Here is a 22,952-nt window from a genome sequence, read left to right on the forward strand (position 1 = left end):
ACGAGCTTGTATAGGTCTGCTATATTTTTTTTAAACTGTCAGGATTTAAGATTTTTCTTTTTTTAAATCTGATCTCAGGTCAAAATGCTGACACGGTGACACGGTGACACGGTGACACGGTATTTTTCCCAGTCCCGGTCGCTCACACGGCGTTGACATCATGGCGGTGACATCATGGCTGTGTGCTGCTGTGAGGCTGGCCAGCGCCCCCGCTGTCCTGTCCTATGACCTCACCTCTGTATTAGCGGTGATGTCACATGTACCAGTCTGCTAAGCACATCAGGCGTCTGGGGCACTGCATGGGCCCGTAGGTATACACACACACACACACACTGCTGCCAGCGTGCCGCTGGACTCTGCCTGCAGGCGCACACATCGGCGTGCACAAGCATATAGCGAGTTTGAATGCACAAAGTGAATGCACGCACGCACGCACGCACGCACGCAGACACACCGACAAAACTCACAATGCAACATGGCAGAGGCAGGTATTATTACACACAGAGGATTATTGGGGGGGGGGTTTTGGTCATGAAAACACACATTCACATTCACACGCACGCACACACACACACACACTCACGTAAATAAAGTGTGTTCTTGGCAGCCTGCCCGACCCAACTGTTGTGCAGCATGCTGTTGGCCCCCAGGTCCATTCCTGCATCACCTGCGTACTGGCCCGCCCCTCTTTGCGGCAGTGGGCCAATCGCTGCTCAGCCCTCAACACCGGTCGGCCGATCACTGCTCAGCCAGCTATATATAGCAGATCGTGTCACCGCCCCGATATGAAAGACAAGTCCTATATATGGATTGGTTCGAAGATACTGAGCCCAACCCTGAAGCTCCTACACACCTCTGCCAAAACACCCTGAACCAACCAACCAACCAACGTGTGCGTGAGTGTGTGTCCATTCTGTCCAAACAAACAAAGTCAGGGTGCTGATAATGCACATGGTTTCCTTGAGGGGGTTCCAAGAAGAAGGTGTATAAATCTGAGAGTGTGTGTGTGTGTGTGTGTGTGTGTGTGTGTACACTTGTACACTTTCAGTTATGGGGGTCCTCTTAAACAGAAACATAAAAGTCTGAGAGCCACTGTGCAAGACCTGTGATATAATTCTTTCCAATATGGCTGCTGTTACATAAAGCCTATTGACATCCCCTGCTGGGACCCCCCCAAAAAAGACGCCCCCCCCCCCCCCCCCCCCCCCCCCCTTGGGTGAACAGAAAGGAGTTTGAGAACCACTGGCTCGTCTAACGGTGACTCTTGCTCACGCCTCTGTTGACCTGTCAGCCGTTAAAACAGTTAAAGCCACCTGGAAGAGGTGAACAGGACTGGTCAGTCATTGGCAGAGAGCCTGGGCTCTGGTCTGCTGGGTTATGATTAATGTTGTGTTATTATGTCATTATGTCATCATGTCAACCAGAACACCTGCTAATCCAGTTAAGCCACTGCCGGACTGCTGCCAAAACCTTAGCTTGTTGTTTACCCCCTCCTATTCATGTCCCTCTATACATTTCTTCTAACTCCCTCTGTTGAATTGCCAAAGCCGCGGAAATCTATAAGCTCGGCTATTTTCACAATCATTTCCCCAAAATGTTTAGGCATAAGTGGTAATCCGGCCCCAGGTCTGCACTTGTCTTGTCTTGTCTTGTCTTGTCTGTCTCGTGTCGTGTCGTGTCTGTCTGTCTGTCTGTCTGTCTGTCTGTCTGTCTGTCTGCCACAAGATACACATGAGCATGAGGGAGCTGTGAAGAAGACCCATTGCGGAGCGACCGGATGGAAAACGAAGCGATGACTCAGCCTCCATTCTGGAAGCGTTTACCGTGGCTGACGACACAACAATGGGAGCTCGGGAGCAGAGGGGCTGAATCACACGTTCATCCTTCCTTTGATTTACACTCGGAGAAACGTGGAACGGCGAGAAGCCTTAAAAGCTCTTTAAAAGGGAAACTCGCACGGTCAAGGCCGTCAGAAGGCTTATACACAACAAAACAATCCCACAGCTGTGATTGTACCCAGCTCATGTCTGAGCTACACGACTCTCAGGTCCTGAAAAGAACTCTCTGTTTGCAGCTGCCTTTTATTGAGAATTCTTAGTTATTAAACATTTTCTGGCACTGTAGAATTACCCTCTTTATCTTACTCTGTCTGTCTTAAAGCCCAAACCACACCGATGCAACTCCTCGCCAAAACCATTAATCCCAAAGGCACGGCAATGGAGTTGCATTGGTGTGACGTGTTGCCTTTAACCCATTTAGACTTGAGTTAAAGACATTCACTTTGAAAGAATCTATATTCAAAGCCACGTTTTTAAGATTTTTCAAAAATAGCAAGCTCGTAGCGCGCCACTCGGTGGCGCGCTATGAGCTTGTAGATCTGCTATTTTTCAATAGCTAAAGCATAGCATAACGCTAACACCAAAAGGGTGGGGGGGGGGGAGACAGAGACACTTGTGTGTCATGAGGAACAGGGACCTGCAGCTACTTTTTGAGCTGTGTGCAAACTGGTGCAATTGTAACTGGACTCGCTCCCGTGCAGCTCTGTACACTATGCATACAATGAATACATCCTCACAGGCACAGAACCATGCAGTTCAGCACCCTGGATAGCGGCCTCTGCTCTATACGGCGAAACATACAGACTATAGTGAATTATTGTCACTGTCACACGCAGGCAAAGAAGTGCACCCTCTGCCACACTCCCCCTTACCTCATTTTTGTCGGGAAACCACCTTTTGGTGTTAGCATTATGTTATGCTTTAGCTATTTCAAAAAATTAGCAGATCTACAAGCTCACAGCGCGCCACCGAGTTGCGCGCTATACGAGCTTGTATAGGTCTGCTATTTTTTGAAAGGTCGAAGACACATAGAAACATAGCCTTTTCAGAGAACTGTCGGGATGTATAGAAGACAATGTTTTAGAATCTGATCTCAGGTCAGAATGGGTTAAAAATGACACTTACCAGATCCGTTGTGCTTCTGCGCGTCAACTTGGACAAGGATGACTCGGACGGCGGCGGCGAGAGAAGAGCTGGGGCCCTCGGGGGCTACAGAGGTAGGCGCCGGTGATGTCACGTCCTCCAGCTCCCCGGAGGTCTCGCCGTCGGTGGAGGCTGGGGTGGTGGTGGAGGCTGGGGTGGTGGATAACAGACGACATGAAATATCACAATGTTTTGTATTTTCTTTTTTGCCAAACGCGTCGTTAGAGCGGATAGCGTGGCGATAATATCAATTGTCTTTGTTGTCGTTTTCGTTCACACATTGTCAGGCCTTTTCTGGACTGGTCACATGACCATGACCGACCGACCGACCAACCAGCAGGCTCCTTATATATATCCACACATAGCGGCGGTTTGTTTAATGCAGATTTTTTAGTACACATGGGAGGGGCGTGCACATTATTATGTCCAGTCACTATTCTGCACTCGGGAGGTGCGCTCCTTTTCACTGAGCCGACGTTGCAATAAGAATTGAAAACATTAACGGTCAAGAGGAGAGTGGATTCTTGTCCGGGCCTGGGCAACTACTATAATATAGTATATAGTATGTATAGTTTATACATATAGTTTCATGAGATTTAGGGCTGTATTTTGCGTGTCTTAAGTACCAGGTCTTATTCCCTAACTTGAGTAAACTAAAGACCCGGAGGCGTGATCAATGCCATTTGGCTATTCTGAGTGGCCAAAGAGCCATTGATCACGCCTCCAGGTCTTTAGTTTACTCAAGTTAGGTAATAAGACCTGGTACTTAAGACACGCAAAATACAGCCCAGATACCCCACTGCTACGTTCATATCATGTGATGTATACCATGCTTTTTTTCTTTTTTTTTTTAATTGCTTAATGTAAGTCGCTCTGGATTAAGAGCAAACCAATGGCTATACGGAAGAGGGGTGCAGCCAGGGACTTGACAAAAATCCGTGAAATCGAATCAAATTAAGTCGGGGTGAAACCCAACACGATAACGAAATAATATCATATATACAGTGGGGTTCCTTTCCTTTTCGCCGGCCCAGTACCCATAGTTACCTCTAGGTATTTAAAAGTACCTGGGTACCTATGGAAGTCACACCTCTGATGGGTGTGGTTTAGTCTTAAGGGGTGTTTTCTTTTCACCCACTGTGTAATATAATAAACAGACAGTAGGTGGCAGTAGGGCAGTAGGACAGAGGCCAGTGCAGTATACACTACAGCTTGCAAATTTAATTTGTTATGTTGTTTAATAAGGTTATGTCTCAGCCTATTAGTGTATACCTGTCACAGGTGTGTCAGGCGCAGGCGTGGCACGGCTGGCGTCCTCCTTGTACACGAGCGCCGGCGTGTGGTGGACGACGCCCCCGCCCTGGGCCTCAGGCGTCGGAGGAGACGACGTCACTCCTGTGGTCGCGTCTTCGGTGGCGGCTGTGGTGGCGTCTTCGGTGGCGGCTGTGGCGTCATGAGGCTCCGGGAAAGCGTCCGGGTCCGGCAGCGCGTACACGTGCGAGTCCAGCGGGTCCACGTCATCGTAATAGTCTTCCGTCGTCGTCGACTGAAGGTCAGGAAGCGGAGTCGGGAACGTCGGGAACATCGTCTCCTCCTCCTCCTTCTCCTCAGTGGTGGACGCTGTCGGGGTCTCTTCGGTAGGCTGTGTGTCACCGACATGAACATGTTTGTTTGTTCGTGATTAATTATGGGGCGAAACACATCATTTGCTTTGAATGATTTAACTGCGGTCTTCCTGGCGTTGGGGAATACATTTCTTGCATTTCTTGTTTGCCCTTTTTAGACGTTGTAAGCATAAAGCTGCACAGGGCGGATAACCATATGACAAATAACTTCAATAATATACAAAAAAGTGACCAATAATCAATTGGTTACACTACCAATAATCAATATAAATGCACTATATCCACAATGTTACATGAATGGTGACCATATAGGAGACAATTCAGAAAAAAAAAAGGAAAAAAAAAAACTGTAATGGGCCCTATATGCACAGCAGCCATATTAAAAAAATATGAAAGTGCACAGATGGAACCAAATGGACCACATGGCCCTGCAGACAGGGGACCTTTTAGAGTGGTGCAACCACTCCAAGGAACAGCAATGTCCGTGTTCCCGTGTCCACCCATGTGTTCATTAATGAGCATCATATAATGAGTACCAGTCAAGGTTATAATAGTTAACTAAAACTAACTAAAAAACGAAAACTATAATTTAAAAAAAGTTTAGTTAACTGAAACTAATTAAAACTCAAAAACTGAAACTGCATTGTGTGTCCTCAAAACGAACTGAAATTATAGACAAAATACCCTTATAGTTTTAGTTTTTTTATCTTTATATGCCTTTCGGATATTTATAATATAATCCTTTTGAATTCATTAGATTCGTTTCCTCATTTCTCCAACAAGTTTTACGGCGGTTTTTCAGCACCGCACGGCAGCATGTAGCCACGCTAACCCTAACCCACAAATAAACCAAAGTACGAAAAAAAAAATACTAAAACTAAGCATTTCAACCAAAATAAAAACTAACAACCCCGCTCTAAAAACTAACTAAAACTAACTGAATTAGAAGAAAAAAAAATCAAAAATAACTAAAACTAAACTATGAAATGAAAAAGAAAAAAACTATTATAACCTTGGTACCAGTAGGGGGCGCTGTTTTCCAGAAACAGACAGAGAGAGACAGTGCTGCACTGTTGACTGCTAATATGAGAGGAGTTGCACCACTCGCTTCACACGGGTGTGATTTTTAATCACACAGAGACTTCATTAGTATCGGCTACACCTGTACAAAGGAAGAGGCCCATGGAGGCTGTGCAATAGAGCCTATAATTTGCAAAAGGAGAGGAGACTGGAGCAACACGGACATTTAGAGCCTTTTATTAACACATTGAGTACGCCAACGTGCATCAAAATAAAGGCCCTTATAGTGCCAGAGTAGTCTGATCGCTTTTACTCTGAAAGCCATGAACCGGAAATACTTTCTTAAAAAAATTGACTTGACAAAGTGAGCTCATAATCCCCGATCATCTTAATATATTTATATAAACTCCAAAAAGCGTTCATATTTTGCGGGAGAGACGGATGAGGAGCAGAAATGCAGCGCCAGCATATCGATCCATTCATCACCACGGAGAGCGCCCTGGATCAGGAGATACGAGTCATTCTTTCCGCCACGCTAACATGGGAGTCAATGACAAGCTAATATTTGCACAGAGCGTTAGCATACGGCAAGCGAAAAGCGAAATGCCAAAAAAAAAAATAGGAATAATTCTGAATATTATTATCTCGCCCCGCGTCGTTTGGACGTCGCTAGGACGTCCACAGACGTCTAAGGTATTACTCGTTTCTGATCCTTATGACGTTTCCAGACGTGTTTTGTACAGAATGTGTTAAGGTGCTGAGTATACAAAACAACTAACGTTTGGACCTTGCGGTCTTCATCAGAGTTTTTGACTCTGATGAAGACATCCTTTGATGTCCCTGCACCTGTGAAGCACCGGACCAGCCGTTTTAGGCTTGAGGTCGCTTTGGTAGACTCCCTTTAGAGCCTATAATTTCTTTCACACGGTAACAACAACAGTGCCTATATATATACATACCGTGGTGATGCCTGGCTCCACGATGGTCTCCTCCGTCTTTCCCAGGGCGGATCGGTCGGCGGGATCGGTCCCCGGCGAGGCGTCCATGGTGATGGCGATGTGAGGCGGGACGGTGCCCACCTGGATCACTGAGTGGTCCTCGTCCTCCTCCTCGTCCTCCTCCTCCTCCGGGTCCTCAGACGGCAAGGCGGGCGGCGGCAGGGACTCTGGCGGGGGGTCAAGTTATTATAGTTAAAATACTTAGTTTTTCTTTTTTTTGTCACTGTATAAGTGAAAGAAGCGCTATATACGACGAGCAAGGCTTTTGACTGAAACACTTTTGTGTGTTTCGTTTTACGAAATCAATGAAATCACGGAGGAAATGTCCTTGGCTGTAGGTCTATAGGTCGACATTTCAGACACGCGAGTCATTTACAGCTGCGTCAGATTTAACCCATTCTGAACGGGAACCCATTTTGGTGTTGGCATCATGTTATGCTTTAGCTATTGAAAAATAGCAGATCTACAAGCTCATAGCATGCCACCGAGTGGCGCGCTACGAGCTTGTAGGTCTGCTATTTTTTGAAAAATCGAAGAACGACTGACATTTTTTAGAATCTGATCTCAGGTCAGAATGGGTTCATCAGACCAGTGTGTTGTCCAGTGGAAACCTCGTATGAATCTGATCTCAGGTCAGAATGGGTTAAGCCCTGCGCAGCTTGCCTGTTATTGAGTATAGCCGGTCTACAAGTTCACAGGCGCACAACGTGACCTCGCAGATTGAGATTTATTACATATCACCCGGCTATACCCCATATTATTAAACAAATAAGAAACATTGAAACAAACACTAAAACTAATTTAAAAAAAGGTAAAAAAGAGCAAATCCACTTTAAAAAAAAAATATATATATATATATAGAAAAAACAAACGGAAATTGAAAAATAATTCTAACCTTGTTCCGCGGTACTTCCGGTCAGGAACGTGTCGCCGCGCTCTGCCGCCTCCGGCTCCGTGGCGGCTCCGTTCCCGCGAGCGAAGTCGCCGATGTCAAAGTCGGCGGTGCCGTGCGCGGCTGCGGCGGCGGTGGAGGCCGTGGCGGCGGCGGTGGCGATGATGTGGCGCCTCGTAGAGGGCGTGGTGTAAGCCGCGGCGCTCACCTCCTCTAGCTCCTCCTCCTCCCCCCCGGGGGGCGTGGGGCGGGGCGGAGCCATGCTGGTGGAGAACATGGACGTCATGGACGGCTCCTCCTCCTCCTCATGCTCGTCATGAGCGGAGCTGGCGGCGGCGGCGGTGGTGGTGGGGGAGGTGGGATCCAGGGGAGACAGGGAGGTGGTGGACAGGGTGGTGGGCAGAGGAGCCGACGTGGTGAGGACGGACACCTCCACGAAGGACGTCTGGTTGACCACATCCAACCGCCCTGTATATAGGAACACACAACAACACCCCCCGGTCAGCCGAGCACTTTCAGTGACATTTAACCCCCCCGCGCTCTGTGTGTAGTTCAAACGGCAAACCCTATACAGGAGTATCATAGGAGCAAATATACCACCCGACTCATGGACACTTTTAGTGTTCTCACTCACATGCAATAAAAGGGAGGAAATCCCTGCCACTCCCTGCCATAGCTCAAAATTATAATTTCTTTGTATATTATCCTCTCTTCATAATGTAAATAATAACCCAAGCGGCACACTTTACTACTTATTTCGATGGAAATAAGCAAATTAGCACAACATCCCATTAAATTCAATGCAATTCATTTAAGGCTTATATGGTAGGGGAAATAGCCAATAAGGAGCTTTTGCACAAAATAACACCTGGACCTCTTTGATGGGGACGTAACAACTACAAAGAAAGGTATAAGAAAGCCTTTTAGTATGGAATTCTCCTTTAACTGATCTCGGGTTTTAAATGGACTCTCCTTTACAGACATGTCATGACTCGTTATTAATTATGCACATTATTAGCCACTTCCGTGTGCACTTTTGACTCCTATGCTCTAATTCTCTATCTACAGTATCTTTTAACTGCATCAATGGGCCTGCACAACTAATGATTTCGCCCGTGTTACTTGTAGTGCGATAATAAAGTTTGATTCTGTCAACATCACAATTAAACTTTTCAATGTGTCCGCTGTCAGGCAGAAACCTTTAACAGTATCTCTAAAATGTCAACATTTTATGCTTTTGTGGTCATTTAATGCCTTTACTGCTTAGTACTTCATCTGTCTGGTAAAAGTAGTGAAAAAAGACAAACTACAAGCTTATACAATGTGTCGTGACGGACGTGTGCACACGCACGCACTCACGCACGCACGCACGCAGAGGAACAAGCAAAGAAAAGCAAGGCGATGCGGGGTGAAACAGTGACGTCGATGTAACTGACTGTCCAAGCGTTCTATTTTGGGAAGGTATTTTAACCGTTGGTCTATGTGTGTCCAGTGGAAACCTCGTACGAATCTGATCTCAGGTCAGAATGGGTTAATCAGACCAGTGTGTGTCCAGTGGAAACCTCGTATGAATCTGATCTCAGGTCAGAATGGGTTAAACCCTATTATACTTTGTTGCCTTTCTTTCCCCTCACACCGAATCTCCTCACCGATCTAGTCTACCAGCTCCACACCGCCTTGCCACCTCGGTTTGGCCGAAATGTGTTTACTAAGTGGTTCATTTCAAGGACCGTCATGTGTTAATTTAACTGTGTACAAATAAAACCGGATGGATCCGGTTCACTCTCTCAGAGTCACAGGCCAGTAAAAAAAGGACATTTCGGTTCCTAATCCTGACTATAAATAAGTCATTCAAGTATGTGGGTGGAAGTCCGTTTTTTTTTCCAATATGATATTTAAATTAGATTACAAAGAGGATAAATTAAAGAGATTAAAATGATTAACTTCAGTCATCAGAAATATATCAAATGACTGGATGAGTCCAGATCGAAATAGGAGGTGCTGGCCTATACAACTAGTGGGGAAATGTGAAAATAAACAGAAACAAACAGAATACAACCAACAACCCCGTTTGCCAAAAATTGACACTTTGATTTATGAAGCCATCAAAAAATGTTCCCTCGAGGGCAAGAGGTTCACGTGAAAAACGAATTAGCTGCAGATCGATCAATCAAACGGCATGTCGAGAGTCAGCGAGAAACCACGTAGTTATTGCGACAGCTCAGTGCAGTGCCACAGTAAACACAGGGTCCCCCAAACATTGGGACACACACATAATGCTTATACCATTTTGTATCCCAAACATTTTGGTTTGTAATAGTGTTTATTTCTACGTGTGTTGTCGATTTCCATGTATTGTTGGGGTCATACCTCACCCATTCTTGAGATAAGGGACAAAACTTTTTTCAAACTGGATTTTTTTTTTTTTTAAGATACATTCAAATCAAATAGATGTATTTGTAGACACAGGTCTCAACTACCAATCTTGAGAAGGAACAGGTTTTTCGCATAACATTTCTTTCTAAAATGGGACATTTATGCACTTAATACCTGATTCATGTCAACTCCGTCAGACACACTAAAATCCCTTTTAATTGAATTTTATCATTTCAACAATAATATAAAGTCCTCAGTTATCTTATAATGGCTTTCAGTAATCAAGTTAAGTAATACAAATCTTTTAATATTATTTTGTTCCAATATCACACTATTATGAAATATCCAATTTCTCAAAACCTTCATTTCAACCTTTATTTTCAATATTATAACATGAAAACCATGTAAAAAAAAAAAAAAATCATCATTACGTATCATTTCAGTTGGTGTTTCAATACATAAGCACAAAAGATTTGACAGCAAATTTTCTATTTCTTTGGAAATTAACAAAAACATCACGGGACGAACGTCTGACGGAGTTGACGAACATCTGACGGAGTTGACAAGTTTAACTGATTTAGGTTCTAGACCACCTAGGATCTTGATTCTGGTGACTAATCCCACATTTTCAAGGATGAGGAATACAGTGGTACTATTTAGATTTGCCCTGTGAACATGGCAGCCATTTTTCAAAATGGCCGCCAACTTTCTGTTATTTCCCAATAACTCAAGTTCTACACCACCTAGGATCTTGATTCTGGTGACTAATCATACATTTTCAAGGATGTGGGATACATTGGTACTATTTAGATTTGTCCTGTGACCATGGTAGACATTTTTCAAAATGGCCGCCAACTTTCTGTTATTTCCCAATAACTCAAGTTCTACACCACCTAGGATCTTGATTCTGGTGACTAATCATACATTTTCAAGGGTGAGGAATACAGTTGTACTATTTAGATTTATCCTGTGACCATGGATGGTAGACATTTAAAAAAATGGTGGACCTGCTATTATTTTACCAATTTACTCAGGGAATATTATCAGAATAATATAAAATCTGTGAATACATTTCTTACCAAGAATTTTCTTCACCAATGTTTGTAAAGGTGTCTACTAACATATCCCACATTGGTTTCTATTTGACCACCCTAGGGGCATGTTTGACAGCTGCTGAAAGTTGGGTACCATCAACAAACAATATAAGGCTATATGTTTTAAATTTCATTATGCTTTAAGTAGCATGTGGCATGTCAAACTAGGGGCTTTTCATGATTCTGGATCCATTCCAAGCATTAGTTTTGCACAAAAAACACTACGTTGGCTAAAAACGGCCATAGCCATCATCACAGATGTGATGAGGTCAGCACATGTCGGCACATTTGGGCAAGTGGCTATGGCCAAACTAGGGGGTCTATGGCCAAACTAGGGGTCAAACTCCTTGGGCTAAATTCGGTGAGGTGAGCAGTGAACAGTGAGCGAAAGACTGAAGACAGAAGATTTGGCTTCAGGACCATCAGGCAGGATGTGCAGACACTGAAGGCATCAGTGTCTTTCTCTGTGTCCCCAGCATGTCAACCAAAGCAATGTTACCAAATCAAAGGAGCCTTCACCTCATGTCACCTGGGGCTGGGTGAGCAATCGTATCCTGTATCTAAACTCACAACTAAATACAGACACTTGGCCAGACTGCCGTTTGAAAGGGTCAAACCCCTCATCCTGATTGGGGAAGACCACCCCACCTAATCACACCAACCGAACAAGTGAGGTTGGGGCCTCCAGGTGGGCCAGCAGCCATCTGCACAAGACTGGGCTGGACCCTGCAGGAAAGCAATCTCCAGCCAAGACAATGTAAGTTGACTATAACAGAGCCCCAGAACACAGAGCTCAGGAGAAGGATGGAGAAACACTGGCAGGAGGCCACCAAGATACAATGCCCCAGAGACCCAGAGTGTGCCACCACTGGCAATAAGGAGATCAACTGCTGCAGCAAAGATGTCATGAAAGGCAAGTCTCCACCAAAAAAAACCCTGAACCTAATCGGGGTGTCAAGAGACCAAAGTTTCTCCCCCACAGTTCCCTGCAGTGGCCAGTGAAGTCAAACTGTGCATCTGTACCTGAAAGGGGCAAGTCAAAGGCCAGAAAGCCCACCTCCTTTTAATGTCCTGTCAGTAGAAACTCAACCTGCACCTGAAATAAGCCCTTACCTCTCCCAGAGAAAGATCATCCTTGAAAATGTAATGATTAGTCGCCAGAATCAAGATCCTTGGTGGTCTAAAACTTGAGTTATTGGTAAAATAACAGCAGGTTGGTGGTCATTTTGAAAAACAATGGCTGCCATGGTCACAGGACAAATCTAAATAGTACCACTGTATTTCTCATCTTTTAAAATGTATGATTAGTCGCCAAAATCAAGATCCTAGGTGGTCTAAAACTTGAGTTATTGTAAAATAACAGCAGGTGGCGGCCATTTTGAAAAAAAAATGGCTGCTATGGTCACAGGACAAATCTAAATATTACCAATGTACCCCACATCCTTGAAAATGTATGATTAGTCACCAGAATCAAGATCCTAGGTGGTGTAGAATTTGAGTTATTGTAAAATAACAGCAGGTGGCGGCCATTTTGAAAAATGGCTGCCATGGTCACAGGGAAAGTCTAAATTGTACCACTGTATCCCTCATCCTTGAAAATGAGGTCTTAGTCACCAGAATCAAGATCCTAGGTGGTGTAGAACTTGAGTTATTGTAAAATAACATCAGGTGGCGGCTCTTTTGTAATATGGCTGCCATGGTCACCACGAGACAAATCTGTGATGGCCCCATAGCCAAAAATGTTCCTTAAGGCATGCTCTAACTGTGTGCCAAATTAGAATACTGCCCATTATTCAAAAACAATAATTTTATTGTTTTAGGGACACTTTTGTCAACTCCGTCAGATACACGTCAACTCCGTCAGACACAAAATCTGACGGAGTTGACGTCTGACGGAGTTGACAAAATGGCATTTGTTTTCATCTTAACCCTCTTTAGTACAATGTAGCCATTTTGTTTTTGCTTAATTTTGTTAGCTAAACCTAACCCCTAAACTAAAATAATAAACATTATTTTTGAATTCTTAACAAAGATCATAATAATGTCCTGACGGAGTTGACATGTAAAAGCTGTGACCACATTGTTATCAACATTGTTTGTTTAAAATATCAAACAATTGAATGCTTGTCAGACCAGGTACTCCACTGTTGCAACAAATATAAATGGGACTTGGAAAAGGAGTCTTCAGGCTAAATCTGTCGACAATATTTTCTGATTAATTTAAGACTTTTAAAAAAACCTGACGGAGTTGACGGAGACGTGGGACGAACATTTGATATGAGATATTTAATAGAAAATATGAATTAAAATTAACTGTGTATATTATTTGCTATGTTGTTGACAATCTACTTTAATTTAGTATGTATATTTATGTGATTGTGACAGTATTAGACACTTTTTTGGCAGTTTGAAATTGTGGCCACTTGCTGGGGACAGGCTAAATACAGGCCTTTTTGGGTACAGGGCCTGCTTTTAACTAATTCAGATGGAATATGAAAACAATTATAATGAAATTAAGGGCATAATAATACACAACTGTATTACACTTAACTTTGCAAGTGCTTTTATTTTTATGAATTAATTTATTTATTACATAAAATAAGGCTCTTATGTGTGGGACATGTTTTTTCCACTTTTGTCCCTCATCTCAAGAATGAGTGATACCTATGTTCCCTCAGCCCTATGTTCCCTCGGCCCTAAATTCCCTCAGAAGGAGCATTGGTCCGAGGTGCGCTGGGGGTCGGGAGAGGGTGGGTGGTTAGGTTTAGGTGTCTGCCCCCGGGGGAGGTTAGGGTTAGGGTGAGGGTTTGAGGTAGGTTGTCCATCGGACCGTCGGCATATTGACGCGGACCCGAGGGAACATAGGGCTGAGGGAAAATAGGTACGGTCCCGTATTGTTCTTTGCTGCTCTGTTTATACACATCTTATTGTATGGTTGCTTTATTTGAATGTGATGTGTGATTGTTATATCAATCAATCCCCTGGCCGGGTCATACCAACAAACAAAAAGAAACGGTCAAAATGGGAGCCAACTCCTCTCTGCTTGACGCAAGTCCAGGGGTGCCTTCGCATACGTTGATAATATTTGGAATTCACCAACTTAGTCACCGGCACTTAGACCCCTCTATAAGTTGTGAGCTTATAGAGCGGCTATTTTTGGTATATGCCCCCCCCCCCCCAGAATAGGAATGCTGGCGTGAAACGCCAAGTATACAAGTATTTGTTTTGTCTTGTCCTATGGAAGTAACTATTCTCTCCCGTATATCGTATTATAATATTCCTGGTGACGTGCTGTATTTTCTGTACCTCTGCAACATTCACATATTTACGCATGTACCGTTATAGGGCCGATTCATACTCCTATTTTACCACTGTTTCGGCGCTGTAGTGCCGAAATGATTTCGGCTCGTCAGATTTTTTTAGTAGCACCGAAGAGCGACTTTAGGACGGTCCCCGCCCCCCCCCCCCCCGAACCTCAAATGACGTCACATTGTATAGGCTCTACAGAGCCGAACCGACTTTTATTCGGCTCTAAAATAGGAGTATGAATCGGGCCCTTAATATGACAAAAGGTGCTCTAAAGTAGCCTAATAATGTAATTCCAAAGACTCGAGAACCACCAGAACTTCTATGCTCTGTTCTTTTGCGGCGGCAGTGTGTTGGGCATTGTCTTATTGCAGCACACGGTGGACGACGCTGCAGCATGAAGCGATTATGAGGAGATTATGAGGAGATTAATAGTGACCAAGCGGACTCTCTGGAGCTTTCTCCCCCTTTTGGAACTGGATTTCCCAGAAACGTCTTAGACGTAACTAACAATGTTTGGCAAATGACTGCGGCTTGCTCTTCAAGCTGCCTCCCTCGAGCCAATAATGATCAGTTTATCACGCTGCCGCGAAAGAAAAGAAAAAAGGGCCAGTTCCTATAATATGAAACGAAACACACTCGTTTCTCCCGCCGGTCTCTATGGGGTTAATAATGCACTGGTTCTGTGGAGTCTGTGACTCTTGTGGAGTCTGTGACTCTTGTGGAGTCTGTGACTCTTGTGGTGGAGTCTGTGACTCTTGTGGAGTCTGTGACTCTTGTGGTGGAGTCTGTGACTCTTGTGGGGTCTGTGACTCTTGTGGGGTCTGTGACTCTTGTGGAGTCTGTGACACTTGTGGAGTCTGTGACTCTTGTGGGGTCTGTGACTCTTGTGGAGTCTGTGACTCTTGTGGAGTCTGTGACTCTTGTGGGGTCTGTGACTCTTGTGGGGTCTGTGACTCTTGTGGAGTCTGTGACTCTTGTGGAGTCTGTGACTCTTGTGGTGGAGTCTGTGACTCTTGTGGAGTCTGTGACTCTTGTGGAGTCTGTGACTCTTGTGGAGTCTGTGACTCTTGTGGTGGAGTCTGTGACTCTTGAGTTCATCAATTGGAATTCGTTTTATGGCCGGGTCCATTTGGTTCCATTAATTTCAAGGACCCCCACTTTGATATGCCTTATTACGCCCTGGACAGCCATTTGATATATATATATATTTTTTTATAATGGGAGTTTGAAGTTACAATGGTTTTGTATAGGGGCATGTCTGATAAAAAATGAATATCACATATCTAAATACTGAATCGACCAACTTAAAAAAAAAAAAAACTGCCTGGCTGTTCACAAAAGCCTGAGTGTAGACGATATAGAAGGCCGCCTTTTTTCTTCTTTTTTTTTAGGTGAAATATCCATTTAAAATGATGGAGATTAGGTCATTTTCAAACAAAGTTAACTCCCCCCCCCCACCCCCCTGGTTTCTTTAAACAATGCCAAGAAGAGCACTTTGAGCTGCTTTCTTCTTTTTATTCCCCCCCCCCCTTTTTTGCTCAACAATACTATTTTAACCCGTTCTGAAAACATTCACAGGGCCATTAAGAGGAAATCACAATTACAACAGCATGTAAAACGTCTCAAAGTCCCACTGTTGTGGTTCTGCACTATAACTCTGAAAGCTGTGCTGTGTCTGTCCTCCCACGCTGCTGCAGTCTGTCTGTCTGTCTGTCTGTCTGAATGTTTACTGGTGTTTCCCCCTGTGGTACAGCCGTTGTTCCCTCGGCTTTTATTTGGTCAGCTGGCTGTCATGACCCTCGACTGTAGCACGACGCTACAGTCAGTAGCAATAAAGTTTTTTTTTTTTTTCCAACCCTTTTTTTCACATCAAAAGGGCCATTATTTATTCGGCTCATTTTGAGCCTGCCACGGACCACCATTTTGATGAGATTTTGCCTCTCAAGACGTGTCCAAGACTTTGATTTTTTTATTTTGCTGTCGCTTGGATATAAGATTTACAGATATTTCTTTAATCTGATCTCAGGTCAAAATGGGCTAATAAGCGAAAAATGTTGAATCCTGGTCTGCTGAATGACAAGCCTGTATAGTCTTTCTGGGTGGCATGGCCAGCTACATTCTAGAAATGTGACATCACTCAAATTCACACATTTTCCTGGAAGTGTCATCAATTGGGGAAACTTTCTTCGCAGCTGACAACTCACAACTTTTCCGCCTTCTCTCTCTCTCTCTCTCTCATAATGTCGTTTTCCCATTTCTAGAGGTGTCGTGGAATGAAATTCATACAGTAAGTATCCCAGAAGTACTTAAGTAACACCTCTCAAGTAGTAGTAGAGTAAAACTACAGGCTAAAACTATAAAACCTTCCAGATGACCACAATTTGCCATCAAAAGCAACACTATAGTCCACCACTAGGGATACGGGACACACGCACGCACTCACACACACACGCATGCACACAGAATGGAGACAGGTTTGTGGAAGGCAGACTCCACCAGCTGTTGTGTGTGAAACTATCTGTGATGCAAGGACTGGACTTGAGGAGTGAGGCACTTTTTTCCCTAGCAGGAAACACACACACACACACACACGCACACGCGCGCACACACACACACACACACACACACACACACACACACACACACACACACACACACAGAGAGAGAGAGAGAGAGAGAGAGAGAGAGAGAGAGAGAGAGAGAGAGAGAGAGCCGGCCAGTCCAGACTCCAGTCCAGTGGAGCATTATCTCACTCGACTCAACGGTTGTGATGCGGTCACCATTTTATCCAGCAGGCTGTTTGCTTTTGCCGTCGGGGCGAAACCTAGACACCAAATCACACACCAACATCCTCCGTCCCCTCTGCCCCCAAAAACTCTGTGTGTAGTCTATCAGACTCATGTTTACATGAGAAGTTAACCCCCACCCCACCACCACCACCACCACCACCACCACCCCGTTTTTTTCTGCTATATGTTTATACTTTGTTTCTTGTTCGGCGTCACTCAGGGTGACTGTATAACCATTGGCTCACGTCAGCCCCCGCTAAACAAAACGTCAAATCATCCACACGCGGCTGCATGTTGGCCCTGCTGAATTACATCGTGACTTTTACCACGCCTTTTGTCATGTGAATGACACGTTAAGTATATCTCTGCTGTCTGGAAGAAACCAACCTATAATAGCTCCAAAATGTTCATTTGAAATAAAATAAAACATTTACTTGTGATTTGTTTTTCGTGAATGCTTTTTCATTTGTTCAATGTTTTTGAGTGCAGTGCACAACCACTCCTACAACCAGCAATGTCCCGTGTGTGTACCCGTTTGTGTACCTGGATGAGCACGAGTATGTGACTTATTAATACCAGTAGGGGGCGCCAGAAACAGAGAGAGGGGTAGTGCTGTGTCTCTAATGAGAGAGAGAGAGAGAGAGAGAGAGAGAGGGGGGGAGGGGGAATTGCACCACTCAGTTCACACGTGTGTGATTTTTTAACCAACACAGTCACAGACATTATATAGGGCTCCATTTTCGTCACCGCTAAACCCCTTATCCCTAAACTTCTTAGCCTTTTTTTTTCTTTTTTACTATTTTGCAAAACATTTTTGAAGAGTTAAAATGGCGCAGTCTACAAGCTCACAACGTGTCATTGTAGATTGCCTATACTTGAACTATTCAAAAAGGTTTTTCAAAGAAGTTTAGGGATAAGGGGTTTAGCGGTGACGAAAATGGAGCCCAAAGTTTGTTCAATAGCACTGATTTATTTAAAAAAAAAAACCTCAGTACAGTACTGTATGAACATTCGTTTCCATTATAGGACGGACTGAAAATTACTTTATACTTGGCGTTTAACCACTACCAATTCCTATTCTATTCATTGACCAAAAATAGCAGATCTACAAGCTCACAATGCGTCGGTGTGAGCTACTGTTGGTGATGTGACTCAGGCTGATGACTGTATAGGTTGAGAAAGAAGGCACAGTTTAACTCTCGTCTGTTTAACTATAAGTACTGCATAGCGGGGTCAACCGAAGTGACTTTCATTCATTAGTTTAACCCATTCTGGGCGGGGACCCCTTTTGGTGTTTTAAGCATTATGACATTCTTTAGCTATTGAAAAATAGCAGATCTACAAGCTCGTAGCGCGGCAACGAGTGCCGCGCTACGAGCTTGTAGGTCGGCTATTTTTTGAAAAATCATGAAAATGTCGCTCAAATCTTTGAACATATTCTGTATTTGGCCGCCGACTCCCCATCTGAAAAGATGTTGTTCCATGGGACTCCACCAGAAGCAAAGATTTGAGTTAAAAACGTTCACTCTGAAAGAATATATATTCAAAGTTTTGCACATTTTCACGCCTTTTCAAAAATAGCAGATCTACAAGCTCGTATATCTGCTATTTTTCCAATAGTATAACATGACGCTTAATACACCAAACGGGGTTCCCGCCCAGAATGTGTTTAAGGGCGTCTTTATTGTGATATTACTCTTCTGTACGTGATACTGTAACTTTACTGCAGTGCTGTGCTGTCTCTGCGGCACATTCATTTATTTCAATAACTAAAGGTATTCCTACTTGCATCCTTTTGTATACTTTATATATTTTTTTATGGTATAGCCTATAGGGTGTATACCTTTGTACATCCTCTTTAAAGGAGAATTCCATACTAAAAGGCTTTCTTACCTTTCTTTGTAGTTGTTACGTCCCCACCAAAGAGGTCCAGGTGTTATTTTGTGCAAAAGCTCCTTATTGGCCGTTTCCCCTACCATAAGCCCTAAATGAATTGCATTGAATTGAATGGGAATTGAATGGGGCTATGGGGTGTTGTGCTAATTCGCTTATTTCCATCGCTGCAAAATTATAATTTCTCTGTATATTATCCTCTCTTCATAATGTAAATAATATCCCAAGCGGCACACTTTACTACTTCTTTCGATGGAAATAAGCGAACTATAGCATAACACCCCATAGCCCCATTCAATTCCCATGCAATGCAATGCAATCCATTGAGGGCTTATGGTATAGGGAAAATAGCCAAGAAGGAGTTTTTGCACAAAAAAACACCTGGACCTCTTTGGTGGGGACGTAACAACCACAAAGAAAGGTAAGAAAGATAAGAAAGCATTCTAGCATGGAATTCTCCTTTAATAATAAAGTCATCGTGACGTTGGCCTTGCTATATGATTGTATCTCACACTTCTTGAATGCGCTGCATCAGTGACTTGAACTCCTCTCCCTGCAGGAATCACAACAAAAGGTATCTAATTAGAGGTGTCCATTTAGTCTTGTTGTTGTTTCACTCGTTTGGAAACGACGGAGAGAGTTTAGCTCCCACGGAAACACGAAAGAGAGGCACTTGAAAAGCTCTTAGGCGAGAGGCAAAGCCGCGACATGATGATGGAGGGGGGGGGGGTGTTTGTGTGACCTTTGAACCCCGGCCGCGGGGGGGGGGGGGGGGGGCTTATCGCCATGAGAGACTTTCGTTAACCACTTAAACCCTCCAAACTTGGTAAACTACAGTTGCTTCTGTTTTACAGCCACCCCCCACCCCTAATATGTTGATGACAATGTCAGTATATATTTTTACTAGTCATCAATGATGACTAAATATAATACAGTCATCGATGATGACTAAACGATGACAATTTCGCTATGATGACTCATCGTGGCTTTTGGGTTTTTTTTTTTGACGGCAACCGTCAGTGAAGAAAGGTATAGTCGACGGACAGTTTATCATGACCGTGCAGTCATAGAAGTCAACAAGTCGACTGGCTATAGGCCATAACTCTGGTTTGGCCCAGTCGGTCGGTCGGTGTGTGAGAACCCCCCGAGGGCGGATAGAGGCTATAGGTGACCCTGAAATCACCCTTGCTTATACATCCCAAAAGTAACAAAAAGTCAAAAAACGCCACACCTCAGCCTTTTCGGTCTCCCATCCATCCATCCACCCCTCCTCCTCCTCCTCCTCCTCCACCCTCCCCCCTGTCACTTCCGCTGTCACGGCTTGAACCTTCTTCGTCACTCTCACTCGTACTTATCAGAGCAGACAGTTTGGATAGTGGACTATGCTGCTTTTACAACCGGACCTTCTAAATGCACTCATCCTTCCGGGTGACCTTTTCGACCTGGCCCCCTTTCCATCTTTACAAATGAGGGGTCGCGTGAGATAACCCCCTGGCCAAGGCCGAAGGGTGCGGTTTTTCCCAAAGTTCCCTCTGACTGAACCCTATAGCGGTCTCTATTCTGGGGGGGGGGCGGGAATTATTATAGGCCCAAAATAGTACCTATATACATGACCTGTATAAGTATAGGGCTGGGCAATTAACCGGGAATATATCAAATGGATCTTTTAATCGAATCGATTAATCTAGGGGCCCTTTTTTTTTATTATTAAATCAAAGAATCAACACGTAACACGTGAACGTAATATAGTTGTTCGTGAAATTCTTGTTTAATTAAAAAAAAAAATATATATATATATATATATATATATATATTTTTTTTTTTTTTTTTTTTTTTACATGAATCCATAGTATCCAAGTATGCCGTGTCGCGATCTGCTACTTTTGCCCATGTCTGAATAGCCCTACACTTTTGACCTTTGACCGTTTGTCCATTTGGTTCCATTTGTACACTCTCAGAGTTAAAGTTGTTAAAGGAGAGCTTGTTCTTTACGGTCCTCCCTGAATGAATGAATGAATGAATGAATGAACCAACCAACCAACCAACCAACGAAGGAACCAGCAAACAAACAAACAAACAATCGCACGTAAAATCCGCTATTTATCTATCCGCATTTCAGAGTCTGAAATAGGAAATATGAGGAGGGGGGGATAGAAAATCAAAAAGGATCAACCCGTCATACTGTAAAGTAGTATTATTATTATTATTATTATTATTATTATTATTATTATTATTATTATTATTATTATTATTATTATTATTATTATGATGACGATGATGATGCGTATAGAGGGTGTGGCAGCAATACAGTCAACTAAATACACAGAGGGGATGACATCACTGTAACTGTACAATCCTCAGCGTCGACCTAACTGTCCATGGCTGCTCCTTCTGACCACAACGTGTCTCCTCAAATCTCGGTGTGATGTGGGACGAACGACAAAATATCAACCAAATATCCCATTCTGAACGGGAACCCATTTTGGTGTTATATAGCATCATGTTATGCTTTAGCTATTGAAAAATAGCAGATCTACAAGCTCATAGCGCGCCACCGAGTGGCGCGCTACGAGCTTGTAGGTCTGCTATTTTTGAAAAATCGAAGAATGACTGACTTTTTTAGAATCTGATCTCAGGTCAGAATGGGTTAATCAGACCAGTGTGTGTCCACTGGAAACCTCGTATGAATCTGATCTCAGGTCAGAATGGGATATTATAGAGGCATCACGCTGCACGGAAAGATCAAAGGTTTATATCACCACCGAAGTGAGACGTTTCCAGCCTAGTAGCGCAGTGGCAGGAGGACTGCAGCATGAGCTACCAGGCTGGAAATGGTCACACGTCGGTGGTGATGAACCTTTGATCTTTCATAGAGTGACGCGGTGTGCAAAAACTCTTATATTTCATTGATGTTTACACTCGTGCCCTGCGCACCTATGCGCCTTTCGACATTTCTGATGCTTTCGGTGCGTCGATAAACTATACAATATAAACGTGGACACAGTAATCATCGCCACTGTTGGGCAGAGACCTCTTATCTCCATATTCTAACTTTTTGTGGGGGGCGGGGGGGGGGGGGGGTTACCCGTATAATTAACAACCTACTTAATCACACTACAACAGCGTCATACAAAATAACAATAAAAATAGCAAATCCACAAGCTCGAGACTTGGAGCGAATCGAAAAAAAAGATTTCAAGAGAAGAAAGAGTGCAACAAAAAAAAAGAGAGCAAAAAAAAAAAAATATATATATAGAGCATCATCATATCATCATATATATATATATATATATACACCAACAGCATTCGGTGTATACATAACAGTACAGTGAGCGTACCTCTGAAGCAGTAAGCTCCCAGCTTGGTGCCTGCCTGTGGGAACCCGGTCTGGTTCTTGAAGCGGTACATGGTGCGGACCCCCAGCAGCCCTCCGCCACACTGGGTGCGCGGCACGGCCACGGGGTGTCGGGCGCTGCCGTCGGACAGCCAGCCGTAGTCGCAGCGGTCCAGACCCTGGCGCCACGCCGAGTGGAGCTGGCCCGGGGATGCCAGCGCGCCGTTCCTATATGATGATGGTGGGGTTTCACACAGGTCGCAAAGGGTTAACGGGATTCATCGAGGCAGGCAGGCAGGCAGGGAGGCAGGCAGGCAGGCAGGCAGGCAGGGAGGGAGGCAGGGAGGGAGGGAGGCAGGGAGGGAGGGAGGGAGGGAGGGAGGGAGGCAGGGAGGGAGGGAGGCAGGGAGGGAGGGAGGGAGGGAGGGAGGGAGGCAGGCAGGGAGGCAGGGAGGGAGGGAGGGAGGGAGGGAGGGAGGGAGGCAGGGAGGGAGGGAGGCAGGCAGGGAGGCAGGGAGGGAGGGAGGGAGGGAGGGAGGGAGGGAGGGAGGGAGGGAGGGAGGCAGGGAGGCAGGGAGGGAGGGAGGGAGGGAGGGAGGGAGGGAGGGAGGCAGGCAGGGAGGGAGGGAGGCAGGGAGGGA

General features: G+C 44.4%; 1 protein-coding gene across 1 annotated transcript in view; it reads right to left on the reverse strand.

Moving 5' to 3' along the window:
* Positions 1-22,952, reverse strand: part of LOC308316868 (uncharacterized protein) — a gene marked incomplete at its 3' end in the record, with an annotated part of 49,117 nt that overhangs the window by 5,459 nt on the left and 20,706 nt on the right. Inside the window, exons 8-12 of the mRNA XM_080765656.1 lie at positions 22,316-22,539; positions 7,520-7,984; positions 6,586-6,791; positions 4,254-4,623; positions 2,964-3,131 (exon numbers count right to left, since the gene is read on the reverse strand). Of these exons, the coding sequence (XP_080621782.1) occupies positions 2,964-3,131; positions 4,254-4,623; positions 6,586-6,791; positions 7,520-7,984; positions 22,316-22,539 (1,433 nt within the window). The remainder of the gene's footprint in view (positions 1-2,963; positions 3,132-4,253; positions 4,624-6,585; positions 6,792-7,519; positions 7,985-22,315; positions 22,540-22,952) is intronic.

Source organism: Protomyctophum bolini, assembly GCF_963924005.1.
Source record: "Protomyctophum bolini genome assembly, chromosome: 6".
Taxonomy (NCBI): Eukaryota; Metazoa; Chordata; class Actinopteri; order Myctophiformes; family Myctophidae; genus Protomyctophum; species Protomyctophum bolini.